At 37.9% G+C, this 22,007-nt stretch overlaps 1 protein-coding gene across 1 annotated transcript in view; it reads right to left on the bottom strand.

The window, feature by feature from the left end:
- kif20bb (kinesin family member 20Bb) overlaps positions 1-22,007 on the bottom strand; it is an 84,104-nt gene that overhangs the window by 25,751 nt on the left and 36,346 nt on the right. Inside the window, exons 18-25 of the mRNA XM_048609166.1 lie at positions 15,587-15,642; positions 9,575-9,679; positions 7,647-7,800; positions 5,162-6,383; positions 2,924-3,062; positions 1,871-1,993; positions 603-740; positions 226-322 (exon numbers count right to left, since the gene is read on the bottom strand). Of these exons, the coding sequence (XP_048465123.1) occupies positions 226-322; positions 603-740; positions 1,871-1,993; positions 2,924-3,062; positions 5,162-6,383; positions 7,647-7,800; positions 9,575-9,679; positions 15,587-15,642 (2,034 nt within the window). The remainder of the gene's footprint in view (positions 1-225; positions 323-602; positions 741-1,870; positions 1,994-2,923; positions 3,063-5,161; positions 6,384-7,646; positions 7,801-9,574; positions 9,680-15,586; positions 15,643-22,007) is intronic.

The raw sequence follows: 22,007 nt of genomic DNA on the forward strand, positions 1-22,007 counted from the left end.
AATCACATGTTAACAGATGAATACTTTGCATAGTAACTTGGCTAGGTTGAGCAGAAACGAAGGAAGTAAAAACACAAACTTATTTGCTATTAACGTGCCTTCATTTTTTCAACAAGCTTTTAAGCAAACTAGGCTAAAAGCAATACAAGTTTAATACCTTAGCATCTGAATAAAGCAGGAAGCATCGAATGACATTTAATTTGCACATTCTTGTTCTTTAAATACCTTTGGAAGCTGTTTGCAAAAGATGTACAGCTTCTTCTGCTTTGCTATCAGTTAACATGATGCAGGAATCCTGGGTTGCTTGATTTTCTTTGGAGCCCTGGATACCAATAAAGCAATGCAAATATCAACAGAAATGCTATTCTGCCAAGAACAGCTTGTGTAAAGAAAGTAAGAACTAGGTTTAAGAACACAGGATTTCAAATCTGGGCGCAATTTAAAACGAAATAAAATTCAGTAACAAGCTGCAAAGAGATAATGACTTTGTGGTTAAGAGATTAAAAAGAAATTGCATGCTGCTTTTTGAGCTCAGTTTTTTATACTTAAGCATTTCAATGACATTAGTTGTTTATCTAGGTAACCTCTGCGACCATGCTGACCTGTTGCTCTTTCACTTGGTGTAGGCTGTTACATTCTTCCAAATTCTTTGCCAATTTCTTTAAAGCGGTCTCCTTTTCATCCAAGGAGATTGTTAACAGTTCTATCTTCTTTCTGCAGTCTGCTTCATTATGACATGACTAAAAGCCATAAAACATTAATATATTAAAATCTTATGTATTTAAATGAAAAGAAAAAAAGAAAAAAGCTGCTAACATGATATGAACATGGAAATAACCACAGATTTACTGCTCGTGTTGTTATTGCATAACCAAGGTGGGTAGGTGGGGAATAAATAGATCTGTCAACTTGCATGCCCATGATATATCCACTAAGTAATTGCCAATTTCTGGTCTTCATTTTCTCACATCCTCCTTGTACAACAATGCTGCCACTTCTGATGGCTGCAAACACCAGTCATCACTGAGTTCTTGGCCTTGAGAAATCTGAATACCTACTGAAAAAGCAGCATGCAAATGGCTCCTTAACAGGCTCAATTGCCAAATAGACATTCTCTCTATCAGCAGCCTAGTTGGGAACAGTTATTTTTTTTTTAAAAATTCATCCATGGGATGAGTGCATCACTGGCTAGATCAGCATTTATTGTCCATCACCATTCTCCCAGAGGGCAGTTGAGAGTAAACCACATTGCTGTGGGTCTGGAGTCACATGTAGGGGACGAGGTAAGGATGGTAATTTCCTTCCATAAAAAAGGGCATTAGTGAACCAGATGGGTTTTTCTGACAATCAATAATGCTTTCATGGTCATCATTAGACTTTAAATTCCAGATTTCTATTGAATTCAAATCATACTATTTGCCATTGTGGGATTTAAACCTGTGTCCCCAGAACATTAGCTGGATTAGTAGTCCAGTGATAATAATACTGTCGCCTCCCCATTAGGTCAGGCTTCCGTTCCAATGCATACCCTGGTATTTTTCCAGCTAAGTTCCTCATGTACAAGAAAAAAATAAATTCCAACCAGAGTATTGAAAAGCACAGGAGAATCTTGATAAAACTTTGAAGACTATACATGTAGAAGTCTAGGAACAGCACAGAAAGCCTTCAAGATTAAGTGAGTCATTAAAATTAACATGATAACATAGAAGAGGAAAATATTAGTAGAACAGCAACTGAAGACCCACTTTAAAATTTGATCACCAGTAAAATAGTGTGGAATCTTTCTAATTGTTAACAGTCAAGCTATGGATTCTTCTCTTCTCCTCATTTAGCCACTCAGAGTAGCATTTATTTAATAAGCAGTTAATACCTTCCTAATCTGTTGGATCATCCGTTCTTTAGCCTCAAGTTCCTGAGACATTTGATTCTTCATTCTGTCAAGTTCCTGAACTTTGTTTCTCAGAGATGTTTCCTCCTCACGTTTTGTAGAAATCTGAAAATTTGAAAAATAGCAAGTGGATTTTTTTCTTAAAACTAAAGTGAAAGTGAGGCAAAAGTGAAATTAGAAGCAATGTTGCTGAAATTTTCCTGTTCAGGATGGAAAGAAGGAATTGCATCAATACAGAAGTGAGGGAGAATATCTGGTGAGGACTGGAACAAAATATGCTCTATATATTGTGTGAAAAGATGGCTGTTGCTAAGAGCCGCACAGGTTCCCCTTTTTAAATATGGAGAAAGTCAGAGTCAGAAAGGAGATGTTCCTCAATGTGAAAAGATTGGCCAGACGGACAGAAAGTATTGCATTGGATAAGGACTGGGCATTTATTTAAGGAAGTTGAGAATCTTGGGCTATTTGGTTGAGAATGGAAGTGTAAAGGGGTTCAAGAAAACCCCTCAAAATGTATCAGTTCAAAATTACTAATGTTAAATTGCATCTGTCTACTCAAAGTGACAGTGTTGGTTCTGAAGAGAGAGAGTCTGGGTAATGGAAAAATACGAAGACGGCAGATGAATTGAACAAATGTGTGAGCTCAAATCTAGAGCAGCGTACACAATCTTGGTCTCTTTAGGGGGTTGGTTAGCTCCAATGACTGGGACAGTTGGTTTGCAATGCAGAGTGACACCCACAGCATGGGTTCAATTCCTGCAGTGGTTGAAGTTATCATGAAGGACACTCCTTTGCAACATGCCCCCTGGCCTGAGGTGTAGTAACCCCCAGGTTAAACAACTACCAGCTAGTCAACATATTGTGATTGCCAACTTCTTTGTTCAGCTCTGTTAAAGAGGAGATTTTCTGATTAATTCTCATTTAATGCATTCAGTAATCTTTTCTCTTGACAGAAGCCTAATGTGCAATTCCAGCACTTTCTGTTCACATTTCAGGTTTCCAGCATTTATTTTATCTCAAAATCACAGAACTTACCTCCTTCTCTACCTGTTGCATCTGTTTCTTGGCATCTGTATATTTCTCCTTGAGATCACTGTATTCTTCATCTTTATTTTGCAGGTCAACTGCCAATCTTTGATATTTTAAGGAGACATCAGAGAGCTCACTTCTTAGCCTTTGATACAGCAAGCAAAATTTAAACTTGGTAAGAATAGTTTTAGACAAAAAAAAAGGAAAAAATAAACCACTGGTAGAACACAGACTAAACCATTCAATGTTTAACTATGTTTCCTCCCAATACTTGTAACAACAAGGGTAGACAGTTTTCAAAGGATGAATAGAAATTTCAATATCAGCACACTGACACGTAAACCACTTGCACATCACTATAGAAGTTGGGAGTTCGTAAATTAACAGCAATTCCACATCAGGTGCAGTTCACAAAGCACAAAAAAGGCGTCACGTCCACACAAAGAGAATGCTGCGTTGGTAGTGAACTGCAAGAAAGGAATCCTCCACTACAAGGTAATATCACCACACTGTCAGGTAATATTATGGTGGGAATTTGAAATAAATACAGCAAAGTACTAGAGAAACCCAGCATATCAGAAATGGTTGGTCAGTATGGCAGGCAGTGAGAAAGTAGTTGTGTTTACTTTAGCAACTGTCACAAGGAGTATGAGTAATTACGAATTTTGGGGTATTTGAGTGGGAGTCAGTAAGAAAGAATTACAAATAGAACCAATGTTCAGAACTACAAGTCCAAAGAGCAGGAATTAAAAATTGTCAGATCTGTCTGATAAATTATCCGAAGAAAAGTAGGTAGTGGAATCTGCACAGTGGAAGACAGCACACAACAGAACATACTTGAGCAGTTTTGGTCTTACAGAACTGGAGAAGCAAGCACATGGCTTTGCCAGACTTGCTGGATTCTCAACTGTAAAAGTAGCCAATACACAAATGGTTCTGGGGGCACCGCGTTTTATTGTTTGGGCAATGGATCACAGTTGAAAGGGTTACCACTTCTGAATACAGTATCACTTCACAATAGGTAGCAGGTGGTTGAAGAGCAACAGGCACGCAACGGGGGGAATACTACCATCCTGAGAGATGATGGCAAATTTGAAATTCATTAAGCTACCGCTATATGCTCCACCCTTCTAAAGAAGAGCCTCTTACTAGAGTCAGATAGTTAATTTGAAATCACAGTTTAAAAGACTCAATTTAAATTGAGATTTTAGTGGAGAACAGGTGTTTTGCTTCATTGTTGGAGACTATTTTAATGAGGTACAGGTTTACTCTTTCTGCTAGCTTACTTGGTCCCCAGGTCACAACCTCATTTTTGTAGCAATTCTGAAATTGACCCAAGGTACACAAAGTTAAAATCATCAATGCACATTGGGACCAAAGATGAGTACAACACTGACCCCAGAACGCCATGTCAAAACTATTAATTCCTCATACCCATTTCCAATCCACTAAATCAACATTTTAATCCATGCTACAACATTTCCTCGTACATTGTAGCTCCAGGACATCTTATGGAAGTCTTGTGTTGTACGTGCCAGTGCAAATTGATCACTGTGGCCACTACATCTACAACATTCATCCTATGGAACAAATTGCATGAAAATTTTCGTCATCTTATTATATTATTTCAGCACTTAGGATATTGTAACCAAACCATTTCGGGGTCAGCTAAATGTTTCAGAACCAACTTCTGTTTATGGTTGTTTTTATGATTGCTCCATATCTTTTAGCACAATTATGATCATACGTCCAGTCTATAGTGACAAATGATGCAAAATATTAGAATTTATAGTAAATTCATCTTCCACAGTCAGACTTTTCCTACAGTCCTACAGTCTAAAAGTTCTTTTAAATTTTGGAAGACCAAACACAAAAAAAGTGTTACAATTTCTTTCACATCATTGCAAGCCATCTCTCTACACACCTCCTGCAAGCTGCCTGCTGTGATTGCTGCACTGCATTTATTATGGAGCCTAATGGGGACAAACTAGAGAGATTAAAAAAACCTATAAAAATCAAAACAGATTCAAATATTAAAGCAAGACAGATGGACTAAGCCAACATTAAGGTTAGATGATTTCAAAAATGTTGTGTGAAGAGATTGTAATGCAGTATCAGATTTCTGTACTCCTTACCCTCACTAGGCCAAACCAGACATTTTAATGGTTATCTTGTCCAAATAGTGCTGCTAGAATTATGGATAAAGTAATTGTACTATCAAGTAAGAAACTTCAAAGCACTTACTGAACCAATTCTAATTGTTTACTTTCCAGCTGTTCTTCCTTCTGGGATAAGGTTTCCTTTAAAACATGCCAATCATTTTGAGTTTGACTGACTTCTTCGTTAAGTCTAATTTCTTGCAGTTTCAAGTCACTAACACATTTTTCCAAGTCATGAAATTTCTTTTCTGCTTGTTGCAAATTATTTTGCAAATTTGCAATGATGTTATCTCTCTCATTCAATTGTTCTTCACATCTAGTTAAATTATCTTCACTTTTTAAGATTTTTAACTCCTGAGCTTTTATTTTATGTTGGTAATCTTCAATTTCTTTGCGAAATTCTGCAATACTTTCTTTGCTTTGTATTAAAGTTTGCATTTTACTTTCAGTTTCTTCAAACTTGTCTTTCCACTGCTGAAGGTGAGCATCTTTCTCTTCAAGCAAATTCTGAGCTGAAGCAGCATTTATTTTTAATTCAATACATTCAGTTTGCAGATCTGCCATTTGTTTTTTCAAGGCCTCAATACTTAATTCTAGTTCTCGAATTTGAAGGGTTTTTTGGCATGAGATCTTTACAATATGCTCACACTCCTTTTGCAGTGTTTCAACGGTTTTACGAAATTGACCACTATCTCGTTTTTGCACCATATGTTCTGATGTATCTAGTTCATATCTAAGCACAGATACTCGATTCTGTAGCGACTCAAATTCAGTCGTTTCCTTCAGAGACTCTCCCACTGCCCTTTCCAGGAAATCCTGGATGTTTTTCAGACCCATAGCACACAATTCTGATTCCTTCTGGAAATCATTTAACTTGCTTATTTTTTCTTCCAAAGCTTTATTTTGCAGTTCTCTCTGTGCTATTTCACGCCTACCTAACTCTGTCTCAAGTTGGAGCTGTTTAGTTTTGTCAGAATGTTGTTCGTTCAATTCCTTTTCAGATTTGAACTCACACAGCAGTTTTTCGTAATTTGAACATTGATTTGCATTCTCTTCAGTTAGTTTCAAAATGGTCTCAGCTGAAGAAGCAAGCTCCAATTGAAGGTTTTTGACCTGTTTGTTCAGTCTTTCCCTGGATGTATGTTCATTGTGGAGTTCCTCTTTGGATGAAGCCAATTGTCGATCTAAAGACTGTATTTCTCCTTTTAATGTCATTAATGTCCTCTCTTTATGAAGTAGTTCTTTTCTTATTTCTTCAGCTTTCTCTTCTAGAGTCTTCACATTGATACAGCCTTTGTAGCCTGGACCTACAAAATGAAAAAAAGTTGCTCTGCATGTTTCTATTTGTTAGATTTTTATTTGTTCGCCGCTTAGTAGTCAAACATACGTTAAAACAGGATTTTAGGTTTTAAATTTCATGAAATGCAAAATTTAAGTGGACTTTTCAAAGCTCCCTTTTTTTCAAACTATACAAAACGTACACATTGCTTTCCTTTTGATTTGTATGAAAACTGGTTGGTTAATTAAAGGCCAGAGCCCTAATGAACAAACAAAGGGATAGAGGGGGTTCATATTTTTGAGTCAAGTTTACCATGGCAGGACGACAGCATCTTCAAAATTTTGTCAAGCTAGACATTCTGAAACTAGTCCAAAATACAAGTTCTCTCTGTGTGTATAGTAAATTATTTCTCAAAGTGAAATTGTACTAAATCCAAAACCACTATTATAGGCACAGGTAGAACACAGACAACATCTTTCAAACAGTGCAAGTTCCAATTAGAGACATATTGCCATCCTGCTCAGCACTGCAGTAAGTACACAAAAATAAAGCCCATAAATTTACTATGGCTTTTCCAAAAAAAGGAACCATGAAGCCTTTTTTGTTTGGAAGAACTGGTCATCCTGCAAAGAATATTTTATTGGAACAAATTTTCTGGTATCTGTGATATTGGAGATTGGACACAAGTTGAGAAATGCATGCCAGGACCTGGCAAAAGTTTCTGACATTCATGTCCGTGCTAAAATAGCCCAATAAGTTTAAACCTGATGGGTTGATGTTCACTGTCCTTCATAACCATCTCTGAAAATCTCAAATGGAGCTCACTATCAAAAACTTGGGCCAGATCATATCATCGGAACTGCCTAAATACTTATTCTTGACATACCATTTTAGTTAATAGCTGGTCTAACTCTGATCAGCCAGTGCAATTGAACTCAGAACCTTAAAACAATCCCAAACACCAACCACCTCTCTGCCCGCCCATAAATTTTACCGCAACTTGAAATGCCCAGTATAAACAAGATGCACAACAGATGGCATTGTTTATCAGCAGCCAACTGAACTGGGTATGCAAAATTCAAGCAATTAATATTGAGGTTTTAATGTATTTGCAGTAGAACACAAGTCCACAAATTGTGTATGTAGTCAAGAAGTAGAATTTACAGACCTGTTTTTCGTAAATCTACGAATACTTTGCTGCTCTTTGACCAGAAAAGTCTAGGAGCTTCTCTAGTATCATTCCTTTGTACCAACTTACATCAAATCATTTCAATACACGGGAAAGTGGTACCTTTCTTGGAAGGCGGCTGGTCTCTCTTTTCAAAGGAACTTCCAAAATTACATTTTCTACTAGTAGTTGAAGGATTTTTCACTAGTTCTACGCTCATATCTTCAGTACTGCTACCCATTTCCAACATTCCTTGAATGTTTTCAATGGTTGCATCCTAGGAGGAAAGAGTTATCATGTGCAATTGTTTTTAATACTTTGGAAGCAAGATTTTTATACCATTTTCATAAATAAAAAATGAGGTAAAGCTAAGGGTAAGTCTTGAATGGAAATCTGATGTAAGCAAAAGATGCCTTGTTGTAAAATTGCGCCTTGGGTTATGGCTGTAACAAAGTGAGCAGCTACAATGGAATAATTTAACAAAATAGCAATTTCCAAACTCGTTAATGAAAGAGAGGGGCAGGTGTAGATTTGTCAAAAAGGACCACACATAGAAAGTTATAGACTGTTCAAGAGACAAAGTGCTAGAGGGTGTCCTAAAAGGAAAGTGCAAATGACCCATCTGGAAAAAACTGAGGGAGTTAGCACAACATTTCAAGAAAGGAGACACGTGGTGTTTGGGGGAGGAGGGTTAAAAATTCTGAATGAAGAGTCAATTTTTAAAATGATATATAGCAAGGACTCCATATCTTTCAATGAGTTGTCAAATCTTTTCACACAATCACTTTATTGGCAAACTAGGCTGCCTTTAAAAACATTCCCACAATATGTAAGATTACACCAAGTTCAAAGAACAACTCCTTGTATTTGCGTATGGCTGCTCACATTTGAGGGGTTTACTAGAGAGAATTTATTAAATAAAAATATGTAATAATAGGAGAAAAATTAATCAATCAAGTGCACTCAAGGAATCCGAATGAAAGGCAACTGAAGTTTTTTTTTTTCTAAATGACGCAGGCAGGGAGATGAAGAACAGGCCTACAAACCAGAGGCATAGCAGCTAAAAGAGGAGGAATAATGGATGTAAAATATCAGATAAATGGCTGAGTTTGAGTACCAATGGTACTCAATGGGTAGCACAAGATAACAAAAGCAGTCTATAGAAAAGATGCCAGGGCACAAGCAGGCAGTATTATTATGAATATAATTCTATCATCATTGCAACAGAGAAAATGGGAGAAAAGAATCTTGATTTAGAACTAAATAGCAGTCAGATTTGACACCAATGGATGTAGCACAACAGCAGTTAGATGGTTGGTAAAGTTAGAAGGAGAAGACATAGAAGCTAAAGAAAGACGTCAGTTTTCCCTCAGGAGCAAATCTAGATTCATTCAAAGATTATATCATGCAGCCATAAGGAGAGTTCAGTGCAGCGTTGGCATTAAAGGAGTCAGAAAAATCCATAGAGTGTTATTTAAAATTTTAGCTGTGAAAACAGGCATAATTAATGCCATTATGCTTTGAACGTAAATCCAAATGAATGAAGAGACCGAAGGCTCTTAAAACAACAGGGACTGTGGACTTGGTGGTTAAAACCAAAAAGAGGCAAAGTCTTAAGACAAATAATCATACAGTGCTAGAAAAAAGGCTCTGCTTGCCAGTCTTGGCTCAATTGCTTCCCTGGCAATAACTTTCTGTACAAGCAGTAGCAAGGATGAGAAAGTGCTAAACCCCTGAACAACCATGGTTGGTCATCACAACCACTTTGCCATTTTCCAGCAGACATGATTGACCCTTATCCTATTTCCTGAAACAAACAAATAGGGAGAGAGATATTAAAAACAGAAAAGAAAATAAAAAGGAATAGAAAGTGTAAAATGAAAAGTAAAGTAATGAGAGGACAGGGAGTTACTCCAAATTGAAACAAATTTGTTATTTTTCACTTTAATTTTATTTTGAACCATTAATTTGAAGGTTTAGAGTTTTCACTTTGCTTAACTATTAATTTGCTTGTCAATTTTAATTCCCAAAAGGTACCATTTCAAACTTACGTAACTTTCAATTCGTTCTTCATAACTTGCAAGCAGATTTTTCATTTTATTCAGATCAGCATCCTTGAGCTCCAAACAGTCTTTCAAGCATTGGATCTCTTCATTCTGTTTTTTTTGAGTAAAAGAATATCAAAATATCATTACATAAAGGATGTTTTCTTCCGATAGGTAATGAAATAAAGCACCACTGCAATCAGGATTAGTTAGATTATTAGTACTGGGTTAAATGTTAGTCTGGTCAGAGCAGTCCAGAATACTTGTTGTTTATTTCAAATTTGCTTGCTGCTAAAAGAATAAGAACGAAGCCAGAGGAAAGAGAAATAAAAAAAACTGACCCTTGATGGATATGCTCACTTGATTTTATGGAGTACAGATGGTTCAGAACATTTAAACAGTAAGTAATTGATATCCTTGGTAAAAACAGTTTGAAGCCTCAATTTGTAGACGATGTAAAAATGTAATTGATAAGATTTTTAAAATTATAGCAAATCAATGAAAATGGAGATTCCCAAGAATAGGGAAGAAAAGGGGCAAAGCTAGATCATTCAGTCCCTCGAACTTGCCCAGCCCTTTAGGATCAGAGCTGGCTTTCTGCTTTAACACCACTTTTCTGCTAGTGCCCAGTCTCCAAATCTCAATTTCCTGTGATACCAGAAATCTGTCTCAGCCTTAAATAGATTCAATGATAGAACACCCACAACATGTTTCGGTAGGCAATTTTAAAGACTGTCAAGAAATTTCTCATCTCAGTCCTAAACAAATCAGTCCTTTATCTTGCCCATGCTCTCTATATATAAAAAAGCTCTCACGATCAAGCAACTTCAGAATCTTGAATATTTTGATGAAAACTTTTTTCATTTTACTAAACTCTAGAATATAGTCTCAAATTTAATCAGCCTTTCATCACTTTTGAAGTGAATATCCTCACTTCTTCACAATGTAATCCAACAGCAACATTGTTGCTTTAGCACACAACCTATTACTCCATGCAGCCTCTGTCCTCTTTAACTGGCAATCCCAGCTAGCTTTGTGAAACTTTCTGAAATTTGGTCCTACCTTGGCTGGCAGTGGAACTGAGCTATCAGTGGTCTTTGTTTATGCTGTAGTGAGATAATTGTATTGACACAATATCTGGTATCAAAATGTAGTCACAGGATATTAAAATTTGCACACGCAAGTGGTTGTACTAGTCATATTTAAGAAAGAATATTCATGTTCCACTTTGTACCTTTGCAGTTTTACTTATTAGTTACCCCAAACAAGCCTTGCACAGATCCCTCACCTCACTTCTTTCAAATAAAAAAAAGGAGGGACCTAAAGCAATCATGTTTATTTGAGAAAACTGAAAGGACACAAGGTTGACAAAAGTTTCCTGACCTACTTGGCCTGCATCTGATATTCTTTAAAGAAACTGACTGCAGAGATACTGGAGGTAATGGTGGTGACCTTCCAAACTTCCACAGATCCAGCAGAGGACCTGCCGGACTAGAAAACCACAAATATAATACTATTATTTAACAAAGGGGGAAGGTGGGAAATAGAAAAAAAGGAAACTATAGGCCAGTTAGGCGAAGATCAACCATTGGGAAAATGTTAGAATCTTTTGAGGTAATAGCAGGACATCTAGAAAATATACAGAGTCAACATAATTTTCTGAAAAGGAAATTATTTTTGACCTTTATTTGAAATTCTTTGCGAATTCAATAAGCAGGACAAATAAAAAGATGGCTAGCAAGAGATGCAGTGTACTTGGATCTCAATGATATTTGATCATATACTACATAAAATTACTGTATCAAGTCAAGTGCTTAGTGTTGGGGATAATATTTTAGCAAGAAGACGAGTTGCTAACCAACAGGGGAGATGGGCAATTTTCAAGTTGTAAACTGTAACCTGTACAGTTGCTTTGAGATTACAGCTGAGACTTCAATTATTTACATCCATTTTATTCTAGACAAATTTGACGACAAAGCTAGGTTTTAAAAAAAAAGTCTGCAAAACGAAACAGATAGGTTAAGTAGGCAAAATTTGGCAGATGGGTGCATAACAAGGGGAAATTTGATGTTGTCCACTTCAGTAAAAGAAGAGATTAAATTAAAATTGTGAAAACTGCAGAAAATCTGGGTGCCCTTATACATGCATCACAGTAAATAGAACAGAGTATAAATGTACAGGAGTCTTGCTAGACTTGTACAGGGCATTGGTAATATATGACCACACCTGAAGCGCAGTCTGCAATTTGGATCTCTTTAAGGAGGGATTTATGTACGTTGTAAATAATTCAGAGAAGGTTCAATGAACTGATTCCTGTGATGAAGGTGCTCTTATTAGGAAAGACTAAACAGGTTGGGAGTCAAAGGTGGTGATGTGGTACATGCAGGAATGTGGTGTCAAAGGCTACAATCAGGTCAATCATGATTTTGTTGATTGAGGAGCATGCTTGATGGGTCTAATGACCTATTCCTGCTTCCATAAAATTTATGGTTTTATGAATCACACAATTGTTGTTTTCTCTGAAAACAGACACGATCAGTGTTCTTCACATCCATCAGCTGTTTTGCCAATCTCATACAGGCTATCAAAAAAAGTTCACAGAAAGAAATTCAGACTAAAACCAAAAAAGATTTGCTCATTCAAGAGGTTGCCTGTGCCATAGCCAATTTCCATTACCTTTGGGTTTTTAATTTTAAAACATAACTAAGATAAACAAGTGAATGTTACAACATTGAGCTCCCTCCAATTCATTTCAAACAAACTGTTTGATATACATGGTTGCATTCTCAGAATCCAAAGATTGAAGTCTTGGGTTTGGGTTCACACATTCCAGTACATGATCAAGATTGACAATGAGAATGTTGCATGCCAACATGGGACTGAAAGTGTTGTATTTAAATGCACACAGCATATGAAACAAGGTAAACGAGCTCATCGTGCAGATTGAAACTGGCAGGTACAATGTTCTAGTCATCACAAGGACAGGATCAGGGCTGGGAACTAAATACCCAAGGAAACATATCCTAATGAAAATAACAAGTCGATGGACAGAGGGAATGGGTTTTCCTTGTTAGTAAGAAACAAAATTTTAAAAAATCGATAGCAAAAAGAAATCTAGACCAGAAAGCACAGAACCTGTGTGGGTAGAGTTGAGGAAGCACAAAGGGAAAGAGAAACCCTGATGGGAGTTACATACAGGCCCTCCAGAAGTAGTCAGGATGTAGGGCCAAAAATAAAATCAGGAGATAGTGCTTTTCTTAAATACCTTTACTATTACAATAATCATGAGGGACTTTAATATGCAGGTGAACTGGGAAATTCAGGTTGGTAGTTGACACCAAGAAAAAAGGAATTCATGGAATGTTAACACAATGATTTCTTGGAGCAGCTATGGTGGAGCCTACTAGGGGCAGTGACCACAATATGATAAAATTCACCATGCAGTTTGACAGGGAGAAACTGGAATCAGATGCAGTTGTATTACAAATGGAGTAAGGATAACTACAAAGATACAAGAAGGAACTGGCCAGAGTTGACTGGAAGGGGATCCTAACTGGGAAGGCAGTGCAGCAGCAGTGGCAGGAGTTTGAGGATAATTCAGGAGGAATTAGAACAGTAGAAATTCATCCCAAGGAAGGTGAAATATATAAAGAGGAGGGTGAGGCAACCATGGCTGATAAAGGGAAGTCAGGGATAGCATAAAAGCAAAAGAAAGAATATACACTGTGGTGAAGATTAGTGGGAAGCCAGGGGATTGGGATGCTTTTAAAAACCAGCACAGTACAGGTAAAAAAAGTAATAAGTGGGGGAGATAAAATATGGAGGGTAAGCTGGTAATAAAGAAGATTGCAAGAGTTTAAAATTTATTAAAAAAGTAAGTGAGCCAAGACTGGACATTGACAACTGGAAAATGGAGGATGAAAAATTAGTAATAGGGAACAAAGAAATGGCAGAGGAACTGAACAGGTATTTTGTATCAGTTTTCATAGTAGAAGACACCAGCAACATACCAGATCTTTGAGAGAGTCAGGGGCGGAGGTAAGTGTTGAGGCCATCAACAAGGAGAAAAGTGCTGGGGAAGCTGGAAAGTCTGAAGGTGATTAAATCATCTGGACCTGATGGACTACACCTCAGTGCTGAAGAAGAGCACAGAAGAGCTTATGGAGGCATTGGTGGTTATCTTTCACGAATCATCAGAGTCAGGGAGAGTCCCAGAGTATTGGAAAAATGGTTAATGTAACAACACTGTTTAAGAAGGGAGGGAGTCAAGATGAGAAATTATAAACCAGTTAGCCTGATCTCAGTCATTGGTAAGTGCATGGTAAAATAGGACAGAGTCAGCACAGCTTCATCAGGAGGCTGAATTCAAATCTGTCAGAATTCTTTGATGTAGTAAACAGGTTAGACAAAGGAGAGCTGGTGGATTTGATCTATTTGGAATTCCAGAAGGCCTTTGACAAGGTGCCTCAGGAGGGTGCTACGTAAGATAGAGCCCACAGTATTAGAGGCAAGGTACTCGATAGAGGATTGGCTGATTGACAAAAGGGATAAGGAATAAGACTGGCAGACTAGGGATAAAAAGGGATCTTTCTCAGGATGGCAGCCAGCCAGCCAGTCACCAGTGAAGATCTGCAGGGGTCAGTGTTGGGACCACAACTACTCACATTATACATTAGTGATCTGTACAAAGGAACGGAGGACATTTTTGCGAAGTTTGTAGATGGCACAGATATAGTGGAGGAAAAAGAAGCAGGAGGCTGCAGAAGGACTTGGACTGGCATGGAAAGTGAGCAAAGAAGTAACAAAAGGAATACAAATGTGGGAATGTGATATTATGCACTTTGGTAGGAAGACATTTTCTAAATGGGGAAAGACTTCAGATTTCTGAAGGATAAAATGACTTAGGAGTCATAATTCAGGATTCTCTTAAGGTTAACATGCAAGTTCAAACGGCAGTTAGGAAGGCAAACGCAATGTTAACTTTCATTTCGAGAGAACAGGAATACAAGAGCAAGGATGTACTGCTGAGGCTGTGTAAGACTCTGGTCAGACCACATTTGGAATATTGAGAGCAGTTTTGGGCTTAATATTTAAGGAAGGATGTGCTGGCCTTGTAGGGAGTCCAGAATGATCCCAGGGACAAAGGGTTCATCAGACGAGGAGCAGTTAAGGACTCTGTGCGTTGGCACTCGGGAGTTTAAAAAGGAGGAGACGGCATCTCATTGAAACAGACAGAATACGGAGAGGCCTGTATTGAGTGGACATGGAGATGATGTTTCCACTAGTAGGAAAGGCTAAGACCCGAGGACACAGCCTCAGAGTGAAGGTGGCAGCATTTTAGTACGGAGATAAGAGGAAATTTTTTCAGCCAAGGGTAGTGACTCTGATGAATTCATTGCCACAGAAGGCTGTGAAGGCCAAGTCTTTGAGTGTATTTCAGACAGAGATAAACCGGTTCTTGATTAGTAAGGGGATCAAGAATGATGGAGAAGACAAGAGAATGTCAGAACAGACTCGACTGGCTGAATGGCCTAACTCTCCGAACTTTTAATGTTCTTATTGTCAGAATTGCTATCCTTCAAAAAAAAAAAAAAAACTAAACCAAATCCCTGGGATTTTGTTTATTGTGCAAAGGCTGTTTCATTTGCCATCATAACAGCAAGTGCCTTTCAAATTAAAATCATACTTGAAAAATTAATGAAATGATACAGCAATTAGAAGTGTTAATTCTCTAATGAACTTTAGCTTAAGTGAAAAATAAAATGGTATACTGCAAAAATAATCTGTGGTCAAAAACATATTTAAAACAGAAGAGTTAACAGATTCGCGCAACATATGACTAGCTCACCATTGTTCATACTCTCTCTAACAATGAAATATATTGCAGCTTTTTAAAAGTTTGACTCAAGTCGTCTTCAATAAGTGTGTCAAAACTGTAAATTTGAATATTTGAAGATAAAATGAAAAGCTAGTCAAAAATGGCAGATGCTGAGCTGCCTGAGTGTTAAAAGTAGTCACCATAGATGTTTGCTTCAATTTTGCATCTTCAGTCAATTTTTCAAGTGTCTCCAATTCTGAAAATTGAAAACATTATGTAAATCTTTGCAACAGTTCAAACAGTAAAAGGCAGTATGACTTTTTATTGAAAAAGTACTGAAGCATGGCATTTGATCATAATACATATCAAGGATGTTATGAAAACAAGTTACAGGCTGGCAATTCATTTTTATGATCCCTTCAATAGTAGTAAGCTAAATTCCAACTACCTGCCTGAGGTAGATCTCACCACTGCCAATGCATGTACCAGACATGCAGTGCATTCAACTGATGTCACAGAACAACAATATACTGATCAGCACAAGTGTGCGTTGACATTTAAAATTACTGAACCAGGGCAAAAAGATTTTGCTGAACTGCGAAGGCCAGTGGATGCAAAAGCTGGAACGTGTTGCCACTTTGCCATTAGTCACTCAAATCATGGAATATGCTGACTTTTATCCAGCCAAGCCCATATTAATGCTAGAGTCACAAATACAAATACCACCATGTCAATTGGGGAAGTTAAATTTAGTTAATAAATTTAGAATTAAAATCCTCATAATAACAATCAAAATGATCACGTTACTACCAGCTTCTCTCAAAATTTGTCCTGTACAAAAGTGTCCTTTTGTTTTCTAACCCAGTCTGTCTCACATTTCTAAAACCAGTACTTTCATAGGATGTGGGGGTTGATGGCAAGGCCAGGATTTGGTAACCATCCCTAACTGGCCAAGAAAGGGAGTCGCTTTTTTGAAACAGCTGTTGTTCATTTGGTGCAGGTACACCCACAGAATGATGTTTGAAAGGTAGTAAATTGTCTCAGCAACAGTGAAAGAACAGCAATAAATCTCCAAATTAGGATGATGTGCATCTAAAAGGGAAGTTTCAGCTAATGGTGTTCCCACAGATCTATGGCTTCAGTCCTTGAACACAGAAGAAATTAGATCATTAGATTGGAAGGTGCATTTGAAAGATGCATGATATACGGTACACATTGCAGCTTTGGCCTGGGTGGTGTTAAGGTTTTTGATTATTGTTGCAGCTGCAGTTATCCATGCAAGTGGAAAGTATTTAATCATTTTCTTGTCTTGTGGACAAGTTTTGGGCAGCCAGGAGGTGAACTACTTGATGTAGAATTCAAAGCCTCTGACCTAAATCATTCATTAATAGTATTTAGGTGGTTGGTCCAGTTCAGTTTCTGGTCAATAGTGCAACATTCAGCAATGGTAGTACCAATGAACATGATGGGGATGTTCAAAGAATATACTTGTATCGTGGACTAATACTGGAAGACATGGAAGCGTTTGGACACTTGCTGGATTAAGAAGAATTTTCACCGTGTGGTTTCTTGGGGGGAAGAAATGGACTTAATGTATGCTGTGGTTGTTCTGCTATTTACAGAATGTCAAATAATTTTCATTGAGCAAGAAAGCAAAAAGGTTTTCGGGGGATAAGACTTATTAGGTTTATGGCCTTTAATTGCTAGAAAACCTAGCTTTTGAAAGAGACTATAGGGGGCTCTGTGTTAATGATTGCCTAGCAATACTTTCTGGACTTGATTTCTGTTTTCGTTGACTTAGGTGGTCAGTAAAAAAAAATCCAAAAGCCCACACAATGACCTTGAATTTTCTAAAATAAACTGCTTATGTTTCTGGCTAACTTTCACTTGCACCCCAATGTTTCCCTCATTAATTCTTTGGATAGGTTATTTAAAAAACAACAAAAAACGACCATTTGTCTGACCTACCACTTACATTTGTACAATTACGTGCTCTTTTTAATCTAAGACTATGATACAGTTCTAGTCAGTCAACTAGAAGATAGTGGCTTGGTCCCTTAGAATCTCACTTGCTCGTTGGAATGAGTTCATTCTGTGTATTCTGAAATAGTCCCTTAAACTTCTCCCACTGAATTTGCAAATTCAGTTTCGCCAGCTCTGCTTTTATATTTGCCCTTTAACATTTATAAAATAATTTTCATTGATCCATGGTTGATTTCCAGACTTGATGGTAATGATAATGTGGGAGATATGCTAGGTCAAGAGGTTATAGATTGTGTTATAAGACAATCCTGCTGCTGCTGCTGATAGGACTAGCAACTCACCACTGGGTATCAGAGGTGCTATGAGCTAAGTCTGTACATTTAGCACAGTGGTAATGCCACACATGGAGGGTATCCTCAATATGAAGGTGATATTTGCACTGTGGCCATTCCTACCAACATCATTTACAGACTTATCTGCAGCAGGTAGACCAGCAAAGATGAAGTCAAGTAGCCTTTTCCTTCTGGTTGTTCCTTCATCACTCACTGCAGAATCAGTCTAGCAGTTATGTCCTTCATGACTCAGCTAATTTAGTCTGGAGTGGTGCTACCAAGCCACGGTTGGCAATAAGACGTCCAAGTTCCCCAACAAGAGTACATTCAATACTTTTGCCACCCTCAGGTGTTTCTTCCAAGTGACATTCAACATGCACTGATTCTTTAGCCAAAGTGAAATTGTTGGTGGTAATTACCAGGTGGTTTTCTTGTCCGTATTTGACCTGATGCCATTAGATTTCAAGTGGCCCAATGTTACTGTTGAGCACACCCAGGTCTAAACACCACCTCTAGAAAGTCTGTCCTGCTGGTGGAACAGAAAACACCCAAGGATGTTAATGGTGGCGTCTGGGATGGAGTCACACTCAGTGGAATTCTACCTCGTAGACCAACAATGTCAGGTTGTTGCTGAGCTGGTCTGCAGGGCAGCTCTTCCAATTTTGAAAGAAACCCACAGAAAGGACCTTGCAGGACCAATAGGGCTGTCCTTGCCATTAGAGTTACTTTAGTCACTATCTGTTGGTCTGTTCAATTGCATTACTTTGCATCAAACAGCTACAAAGTCTAAACAGTCATTTCAGACAGGAGTTAACAAATCAACCTCATTGCTTTTGGTCAGGAGGTACACAGACAGACCAGGTTAGTGTGACAAATTTCTATCCTTAAACAAAAAAAGAAACAAACATTAAATGAAATAGTCATAATGAAGCGAGCCTTTTAATTCCAGATATTATGGAATTCAAATCTCATCATTTGCCACAGTGAGATTTGAACCCATCCTCCCAAACGTTAGCCTGGAGTTCTGGATCACTCATCCAGTGACATGACCAGCATACTACCATTATAATGATGCTCATTGTCACTCAGTCCCTTTAGTTCACTACCATGGAGGACTGAAATATGATGGCTGAAGCCTCAATAATCCCTACCCACTTCTTTTAGTAACCTAGGATAAGTGCCATCTCGCTCTGGTGCATTTTCACGATTCAAAGACAACAAACCCTTAATACTTCCCATCTTGTAATATTTATTCCAAATATTTTACACTTTTCCTCTCCTTAATCACACCACAAGCCCTCTCTTTCATAAAGACTGCCACAACATACATTGAGATCCTACACACATTCTCCACCTCTCGTTAACTTTTTAGTCCCCAATAGGCTCTAAATATTCCTTAAATATCTTCTTCCTAGTTATGCATTTACAATATTTGGATTTTATTTACCAGCATTTTTCATTGCTTAAGTTGTTTAAATTTTATCCCTACATTTTCTGTACTGTTATAGAGTATTTTCAGTAGTAATTTGTACCTGACACAAGTTTTCTAATTTTGTTCACATCTATGCACCTTGTTATTCAGAGCTAAAATTTAGCAAGATGCCACTTTTTCTTCATTGGATCATTTACTCTAATCACTTGCCAGTGATAACGAATCTCCTCCTTGAATAATCCCAATTGCTCTGAAACCAAGTTACCTTTAAGTATCAGCTTCCCATCCACTTCTCAGCCTAGTAATATTGACCTTTCCCCCAATTAGAACCTTTAATCCCATTTTTTCCCCTATCTTTTCTCATCATTTGGTTAGATTTACCACATACAAGGCTGAGAGAGGCCAAAGAAAAAATGTTTGAACATTAGTAGGTCCAAAATATCTTTTGCAGTAAGGAACTAATTAATAATTATTTTACAGTCCATCCCTCATGGTTAAGGTGGTAGTGAGCTGCTTCTTGAACTGTTGCAGTCCATGTGCTGTAAGTAGATCCACAATGCCACTGCAGAATGAACTATAGGATTTGATCCACTGACAGTGAAGGTACAGTGATGTATTTTCAAGTCAGGATAGTGGGTGGCTTGGAGGGAACTTGCAGTTGGTGGTCCAACGTATTAGTTGACTTTATCCTTCTAGATACCGATCGTGGGTTTGGAAAGTGATGTTGAAAGTATGTCTTGTAGATGGTGCACACTTCTGCTACTCAGATTTGTGGATATGCCCTCAATGGTCTCAAGCTGCTAGACTGTTGTTGGAGCTACTCATCCAGGCTTGTATGTTGTAGATGTTAGAGAGGTCTGGGGAGTCAGGAGGTAAGAGTTACATGCTGCAGGACACCTAACCTCTGACCTGCTGTTGTATCTGCTGAATGTATTTGGTGAGTGCAGTTCAGTTCTAGTCAATGTTAATAGTTGGGGGGGAAAAACAAGTGAGGTAATGCCATTGAATGCTAAGGGAAGATGAGATGGTGGTCTCTTATTGGAGATGGTTTCGCCTGGTATTTTGTGGTGTGAATTATGAACAAACACTGCTAACTGACTGGTTTGGTTCTCCCTCTAGCACAACTCTAATATAGGCCTTCTTAGCAGTCTCTTTCCATTTAAAATAATGATCTCTTTCCATTTTCCCTACCCAAATACATGCTGCCCTGAACATAAGGCAGCATTTGACAATGTAGAATCAAGAAGTGCTGGCAAAATTGAAATCAACAATAAGTCAGTAGAAAGCTCATTATTGGTTGGAGTCATACCCAGCACTGGAGATATAGATTTATGCTCGTGGCTGAAATCATCTTAGCCCTAGGACGTTGGTGCAGCAGTTCCTCGGGGTAGTGTTCTAGGTCTAACAATTTTCATTTGTTTGTGTGTCCTTGCCTCCGTCACAAGGTCAGAATTGGGAATGATCATTGCACAATCAACAATGTTCAGCATCATTTGCAACTCAAATACTGAAGAAGTAGTCAGTGAGTGTCCATATGCAGCAAGACCTGTTCAAATTGAGGTTTGGGCTGAAAACCAGCAAGCCAACTAAAGTGCCAGTCAACGACTCTTTCTATTTAGAGACACAATCTAAAATCTGCCCTTGACATTCAATGTCATAACCAGTGAGTCCACCAGTATCAAGATCCTCGAGAGAGATTGACCATTTACAAAAATCTGAACTCACCAGCCATATAAAATTCCAAGCTACAACAGAAGGACAGAGATTGGGAAATCTGCAGTGGGGAATTTACGTCGCAACTTGTACACAATCCAGGACAAACAAGAAAGGCACAAAATCAGTATTCACCATTTACCTAAATAGGTGCAGCTCCAACAAACACAAGAAGCTTAATATCATTCGCTTGAAACAAAGGACCATCTAATATCTTCAGCATTAACTTCCTCCACCAGGTAGGGGTAGCATTATGTATTATTTCCAAAAAGTTTGGTTGCCCTCCAAGCTGCACCCCATCTGGACTTGGAGTTACATCACTTCCTCCAATCACCAGATCAAAATCCCGGACCTTCCCTAAGAAGAATACGGTTGGTGCACCTTCCCACCCCCAAACCCGACTGCAACAGCTAAGATGACAGCTCATAGCCACCTTCAACAGCAATTATGGATGTAAACAAATGTTGGCCTTGACAGCAATGCCTACAACCCATGGAAAAAAAAAAGATTGACATCCGTACATTATGTTTCTTCCATCACCTTGATGCCCAACCATATAACGAAGTTATATCGTTTTCTTGTAGCCTATTTACAACAAATTTTCACCAAACCTGGATGTTATACTCAGTCCCTTTACACAACTGATACAATATATTAGTTCTAATAGACTCCATTCCTGTCATAATCTGTTCTATTATTATAGCAAGAAACCAGTGAAAGGATGACTATCTAGGCAGTAACTTGCTGACATATTGGCATTGCTTATATCAACCATACGTGTTAAGTGTGCCATCATAGTGTTTCAGAAACTAGAAAATTCTGGAAACACAAAGAAGACTGTCACAGCAAGTTAAAGGAAGAGATTCCCAGTTCAAATGTAACCTCCAAAATGGAATAAAACAAAAAGTAACATTTCAGTTTATTTATCCCATCCTAAACTGCTTTATCTCCTGGTTCCTAATGTTCCCAAATATTAATACCTCCCTTTATATATTGGAAAAATATGCATTTTCAAAATCTCCAATTATTTACAAATTACCAACTTGCAATTTCTCCACCAATATTATGCTGGGGTTGATCCATGTAAACTCCTTCATTCCCACACCAATCTTTCACCCAAGCAGTAACCTTTTGACATGCTTATTCTTACACTAGTTAGCA

The sequence above is a fragment of the Rhincodon typus genome, chromosome 20 (assembly GCF_021869965.1).
Source record: "Rhincodon typus isolate 14 chromosome 20, sRhiTyp1.1, whole genome shotgun sequence".
Lineage (NCBI taxonomy): Eukaryota > Metazoa > Chordata > Chondrichthyes > Orectolobiformes > Rhincodontidae > Rhincodon > Rhincodon typus.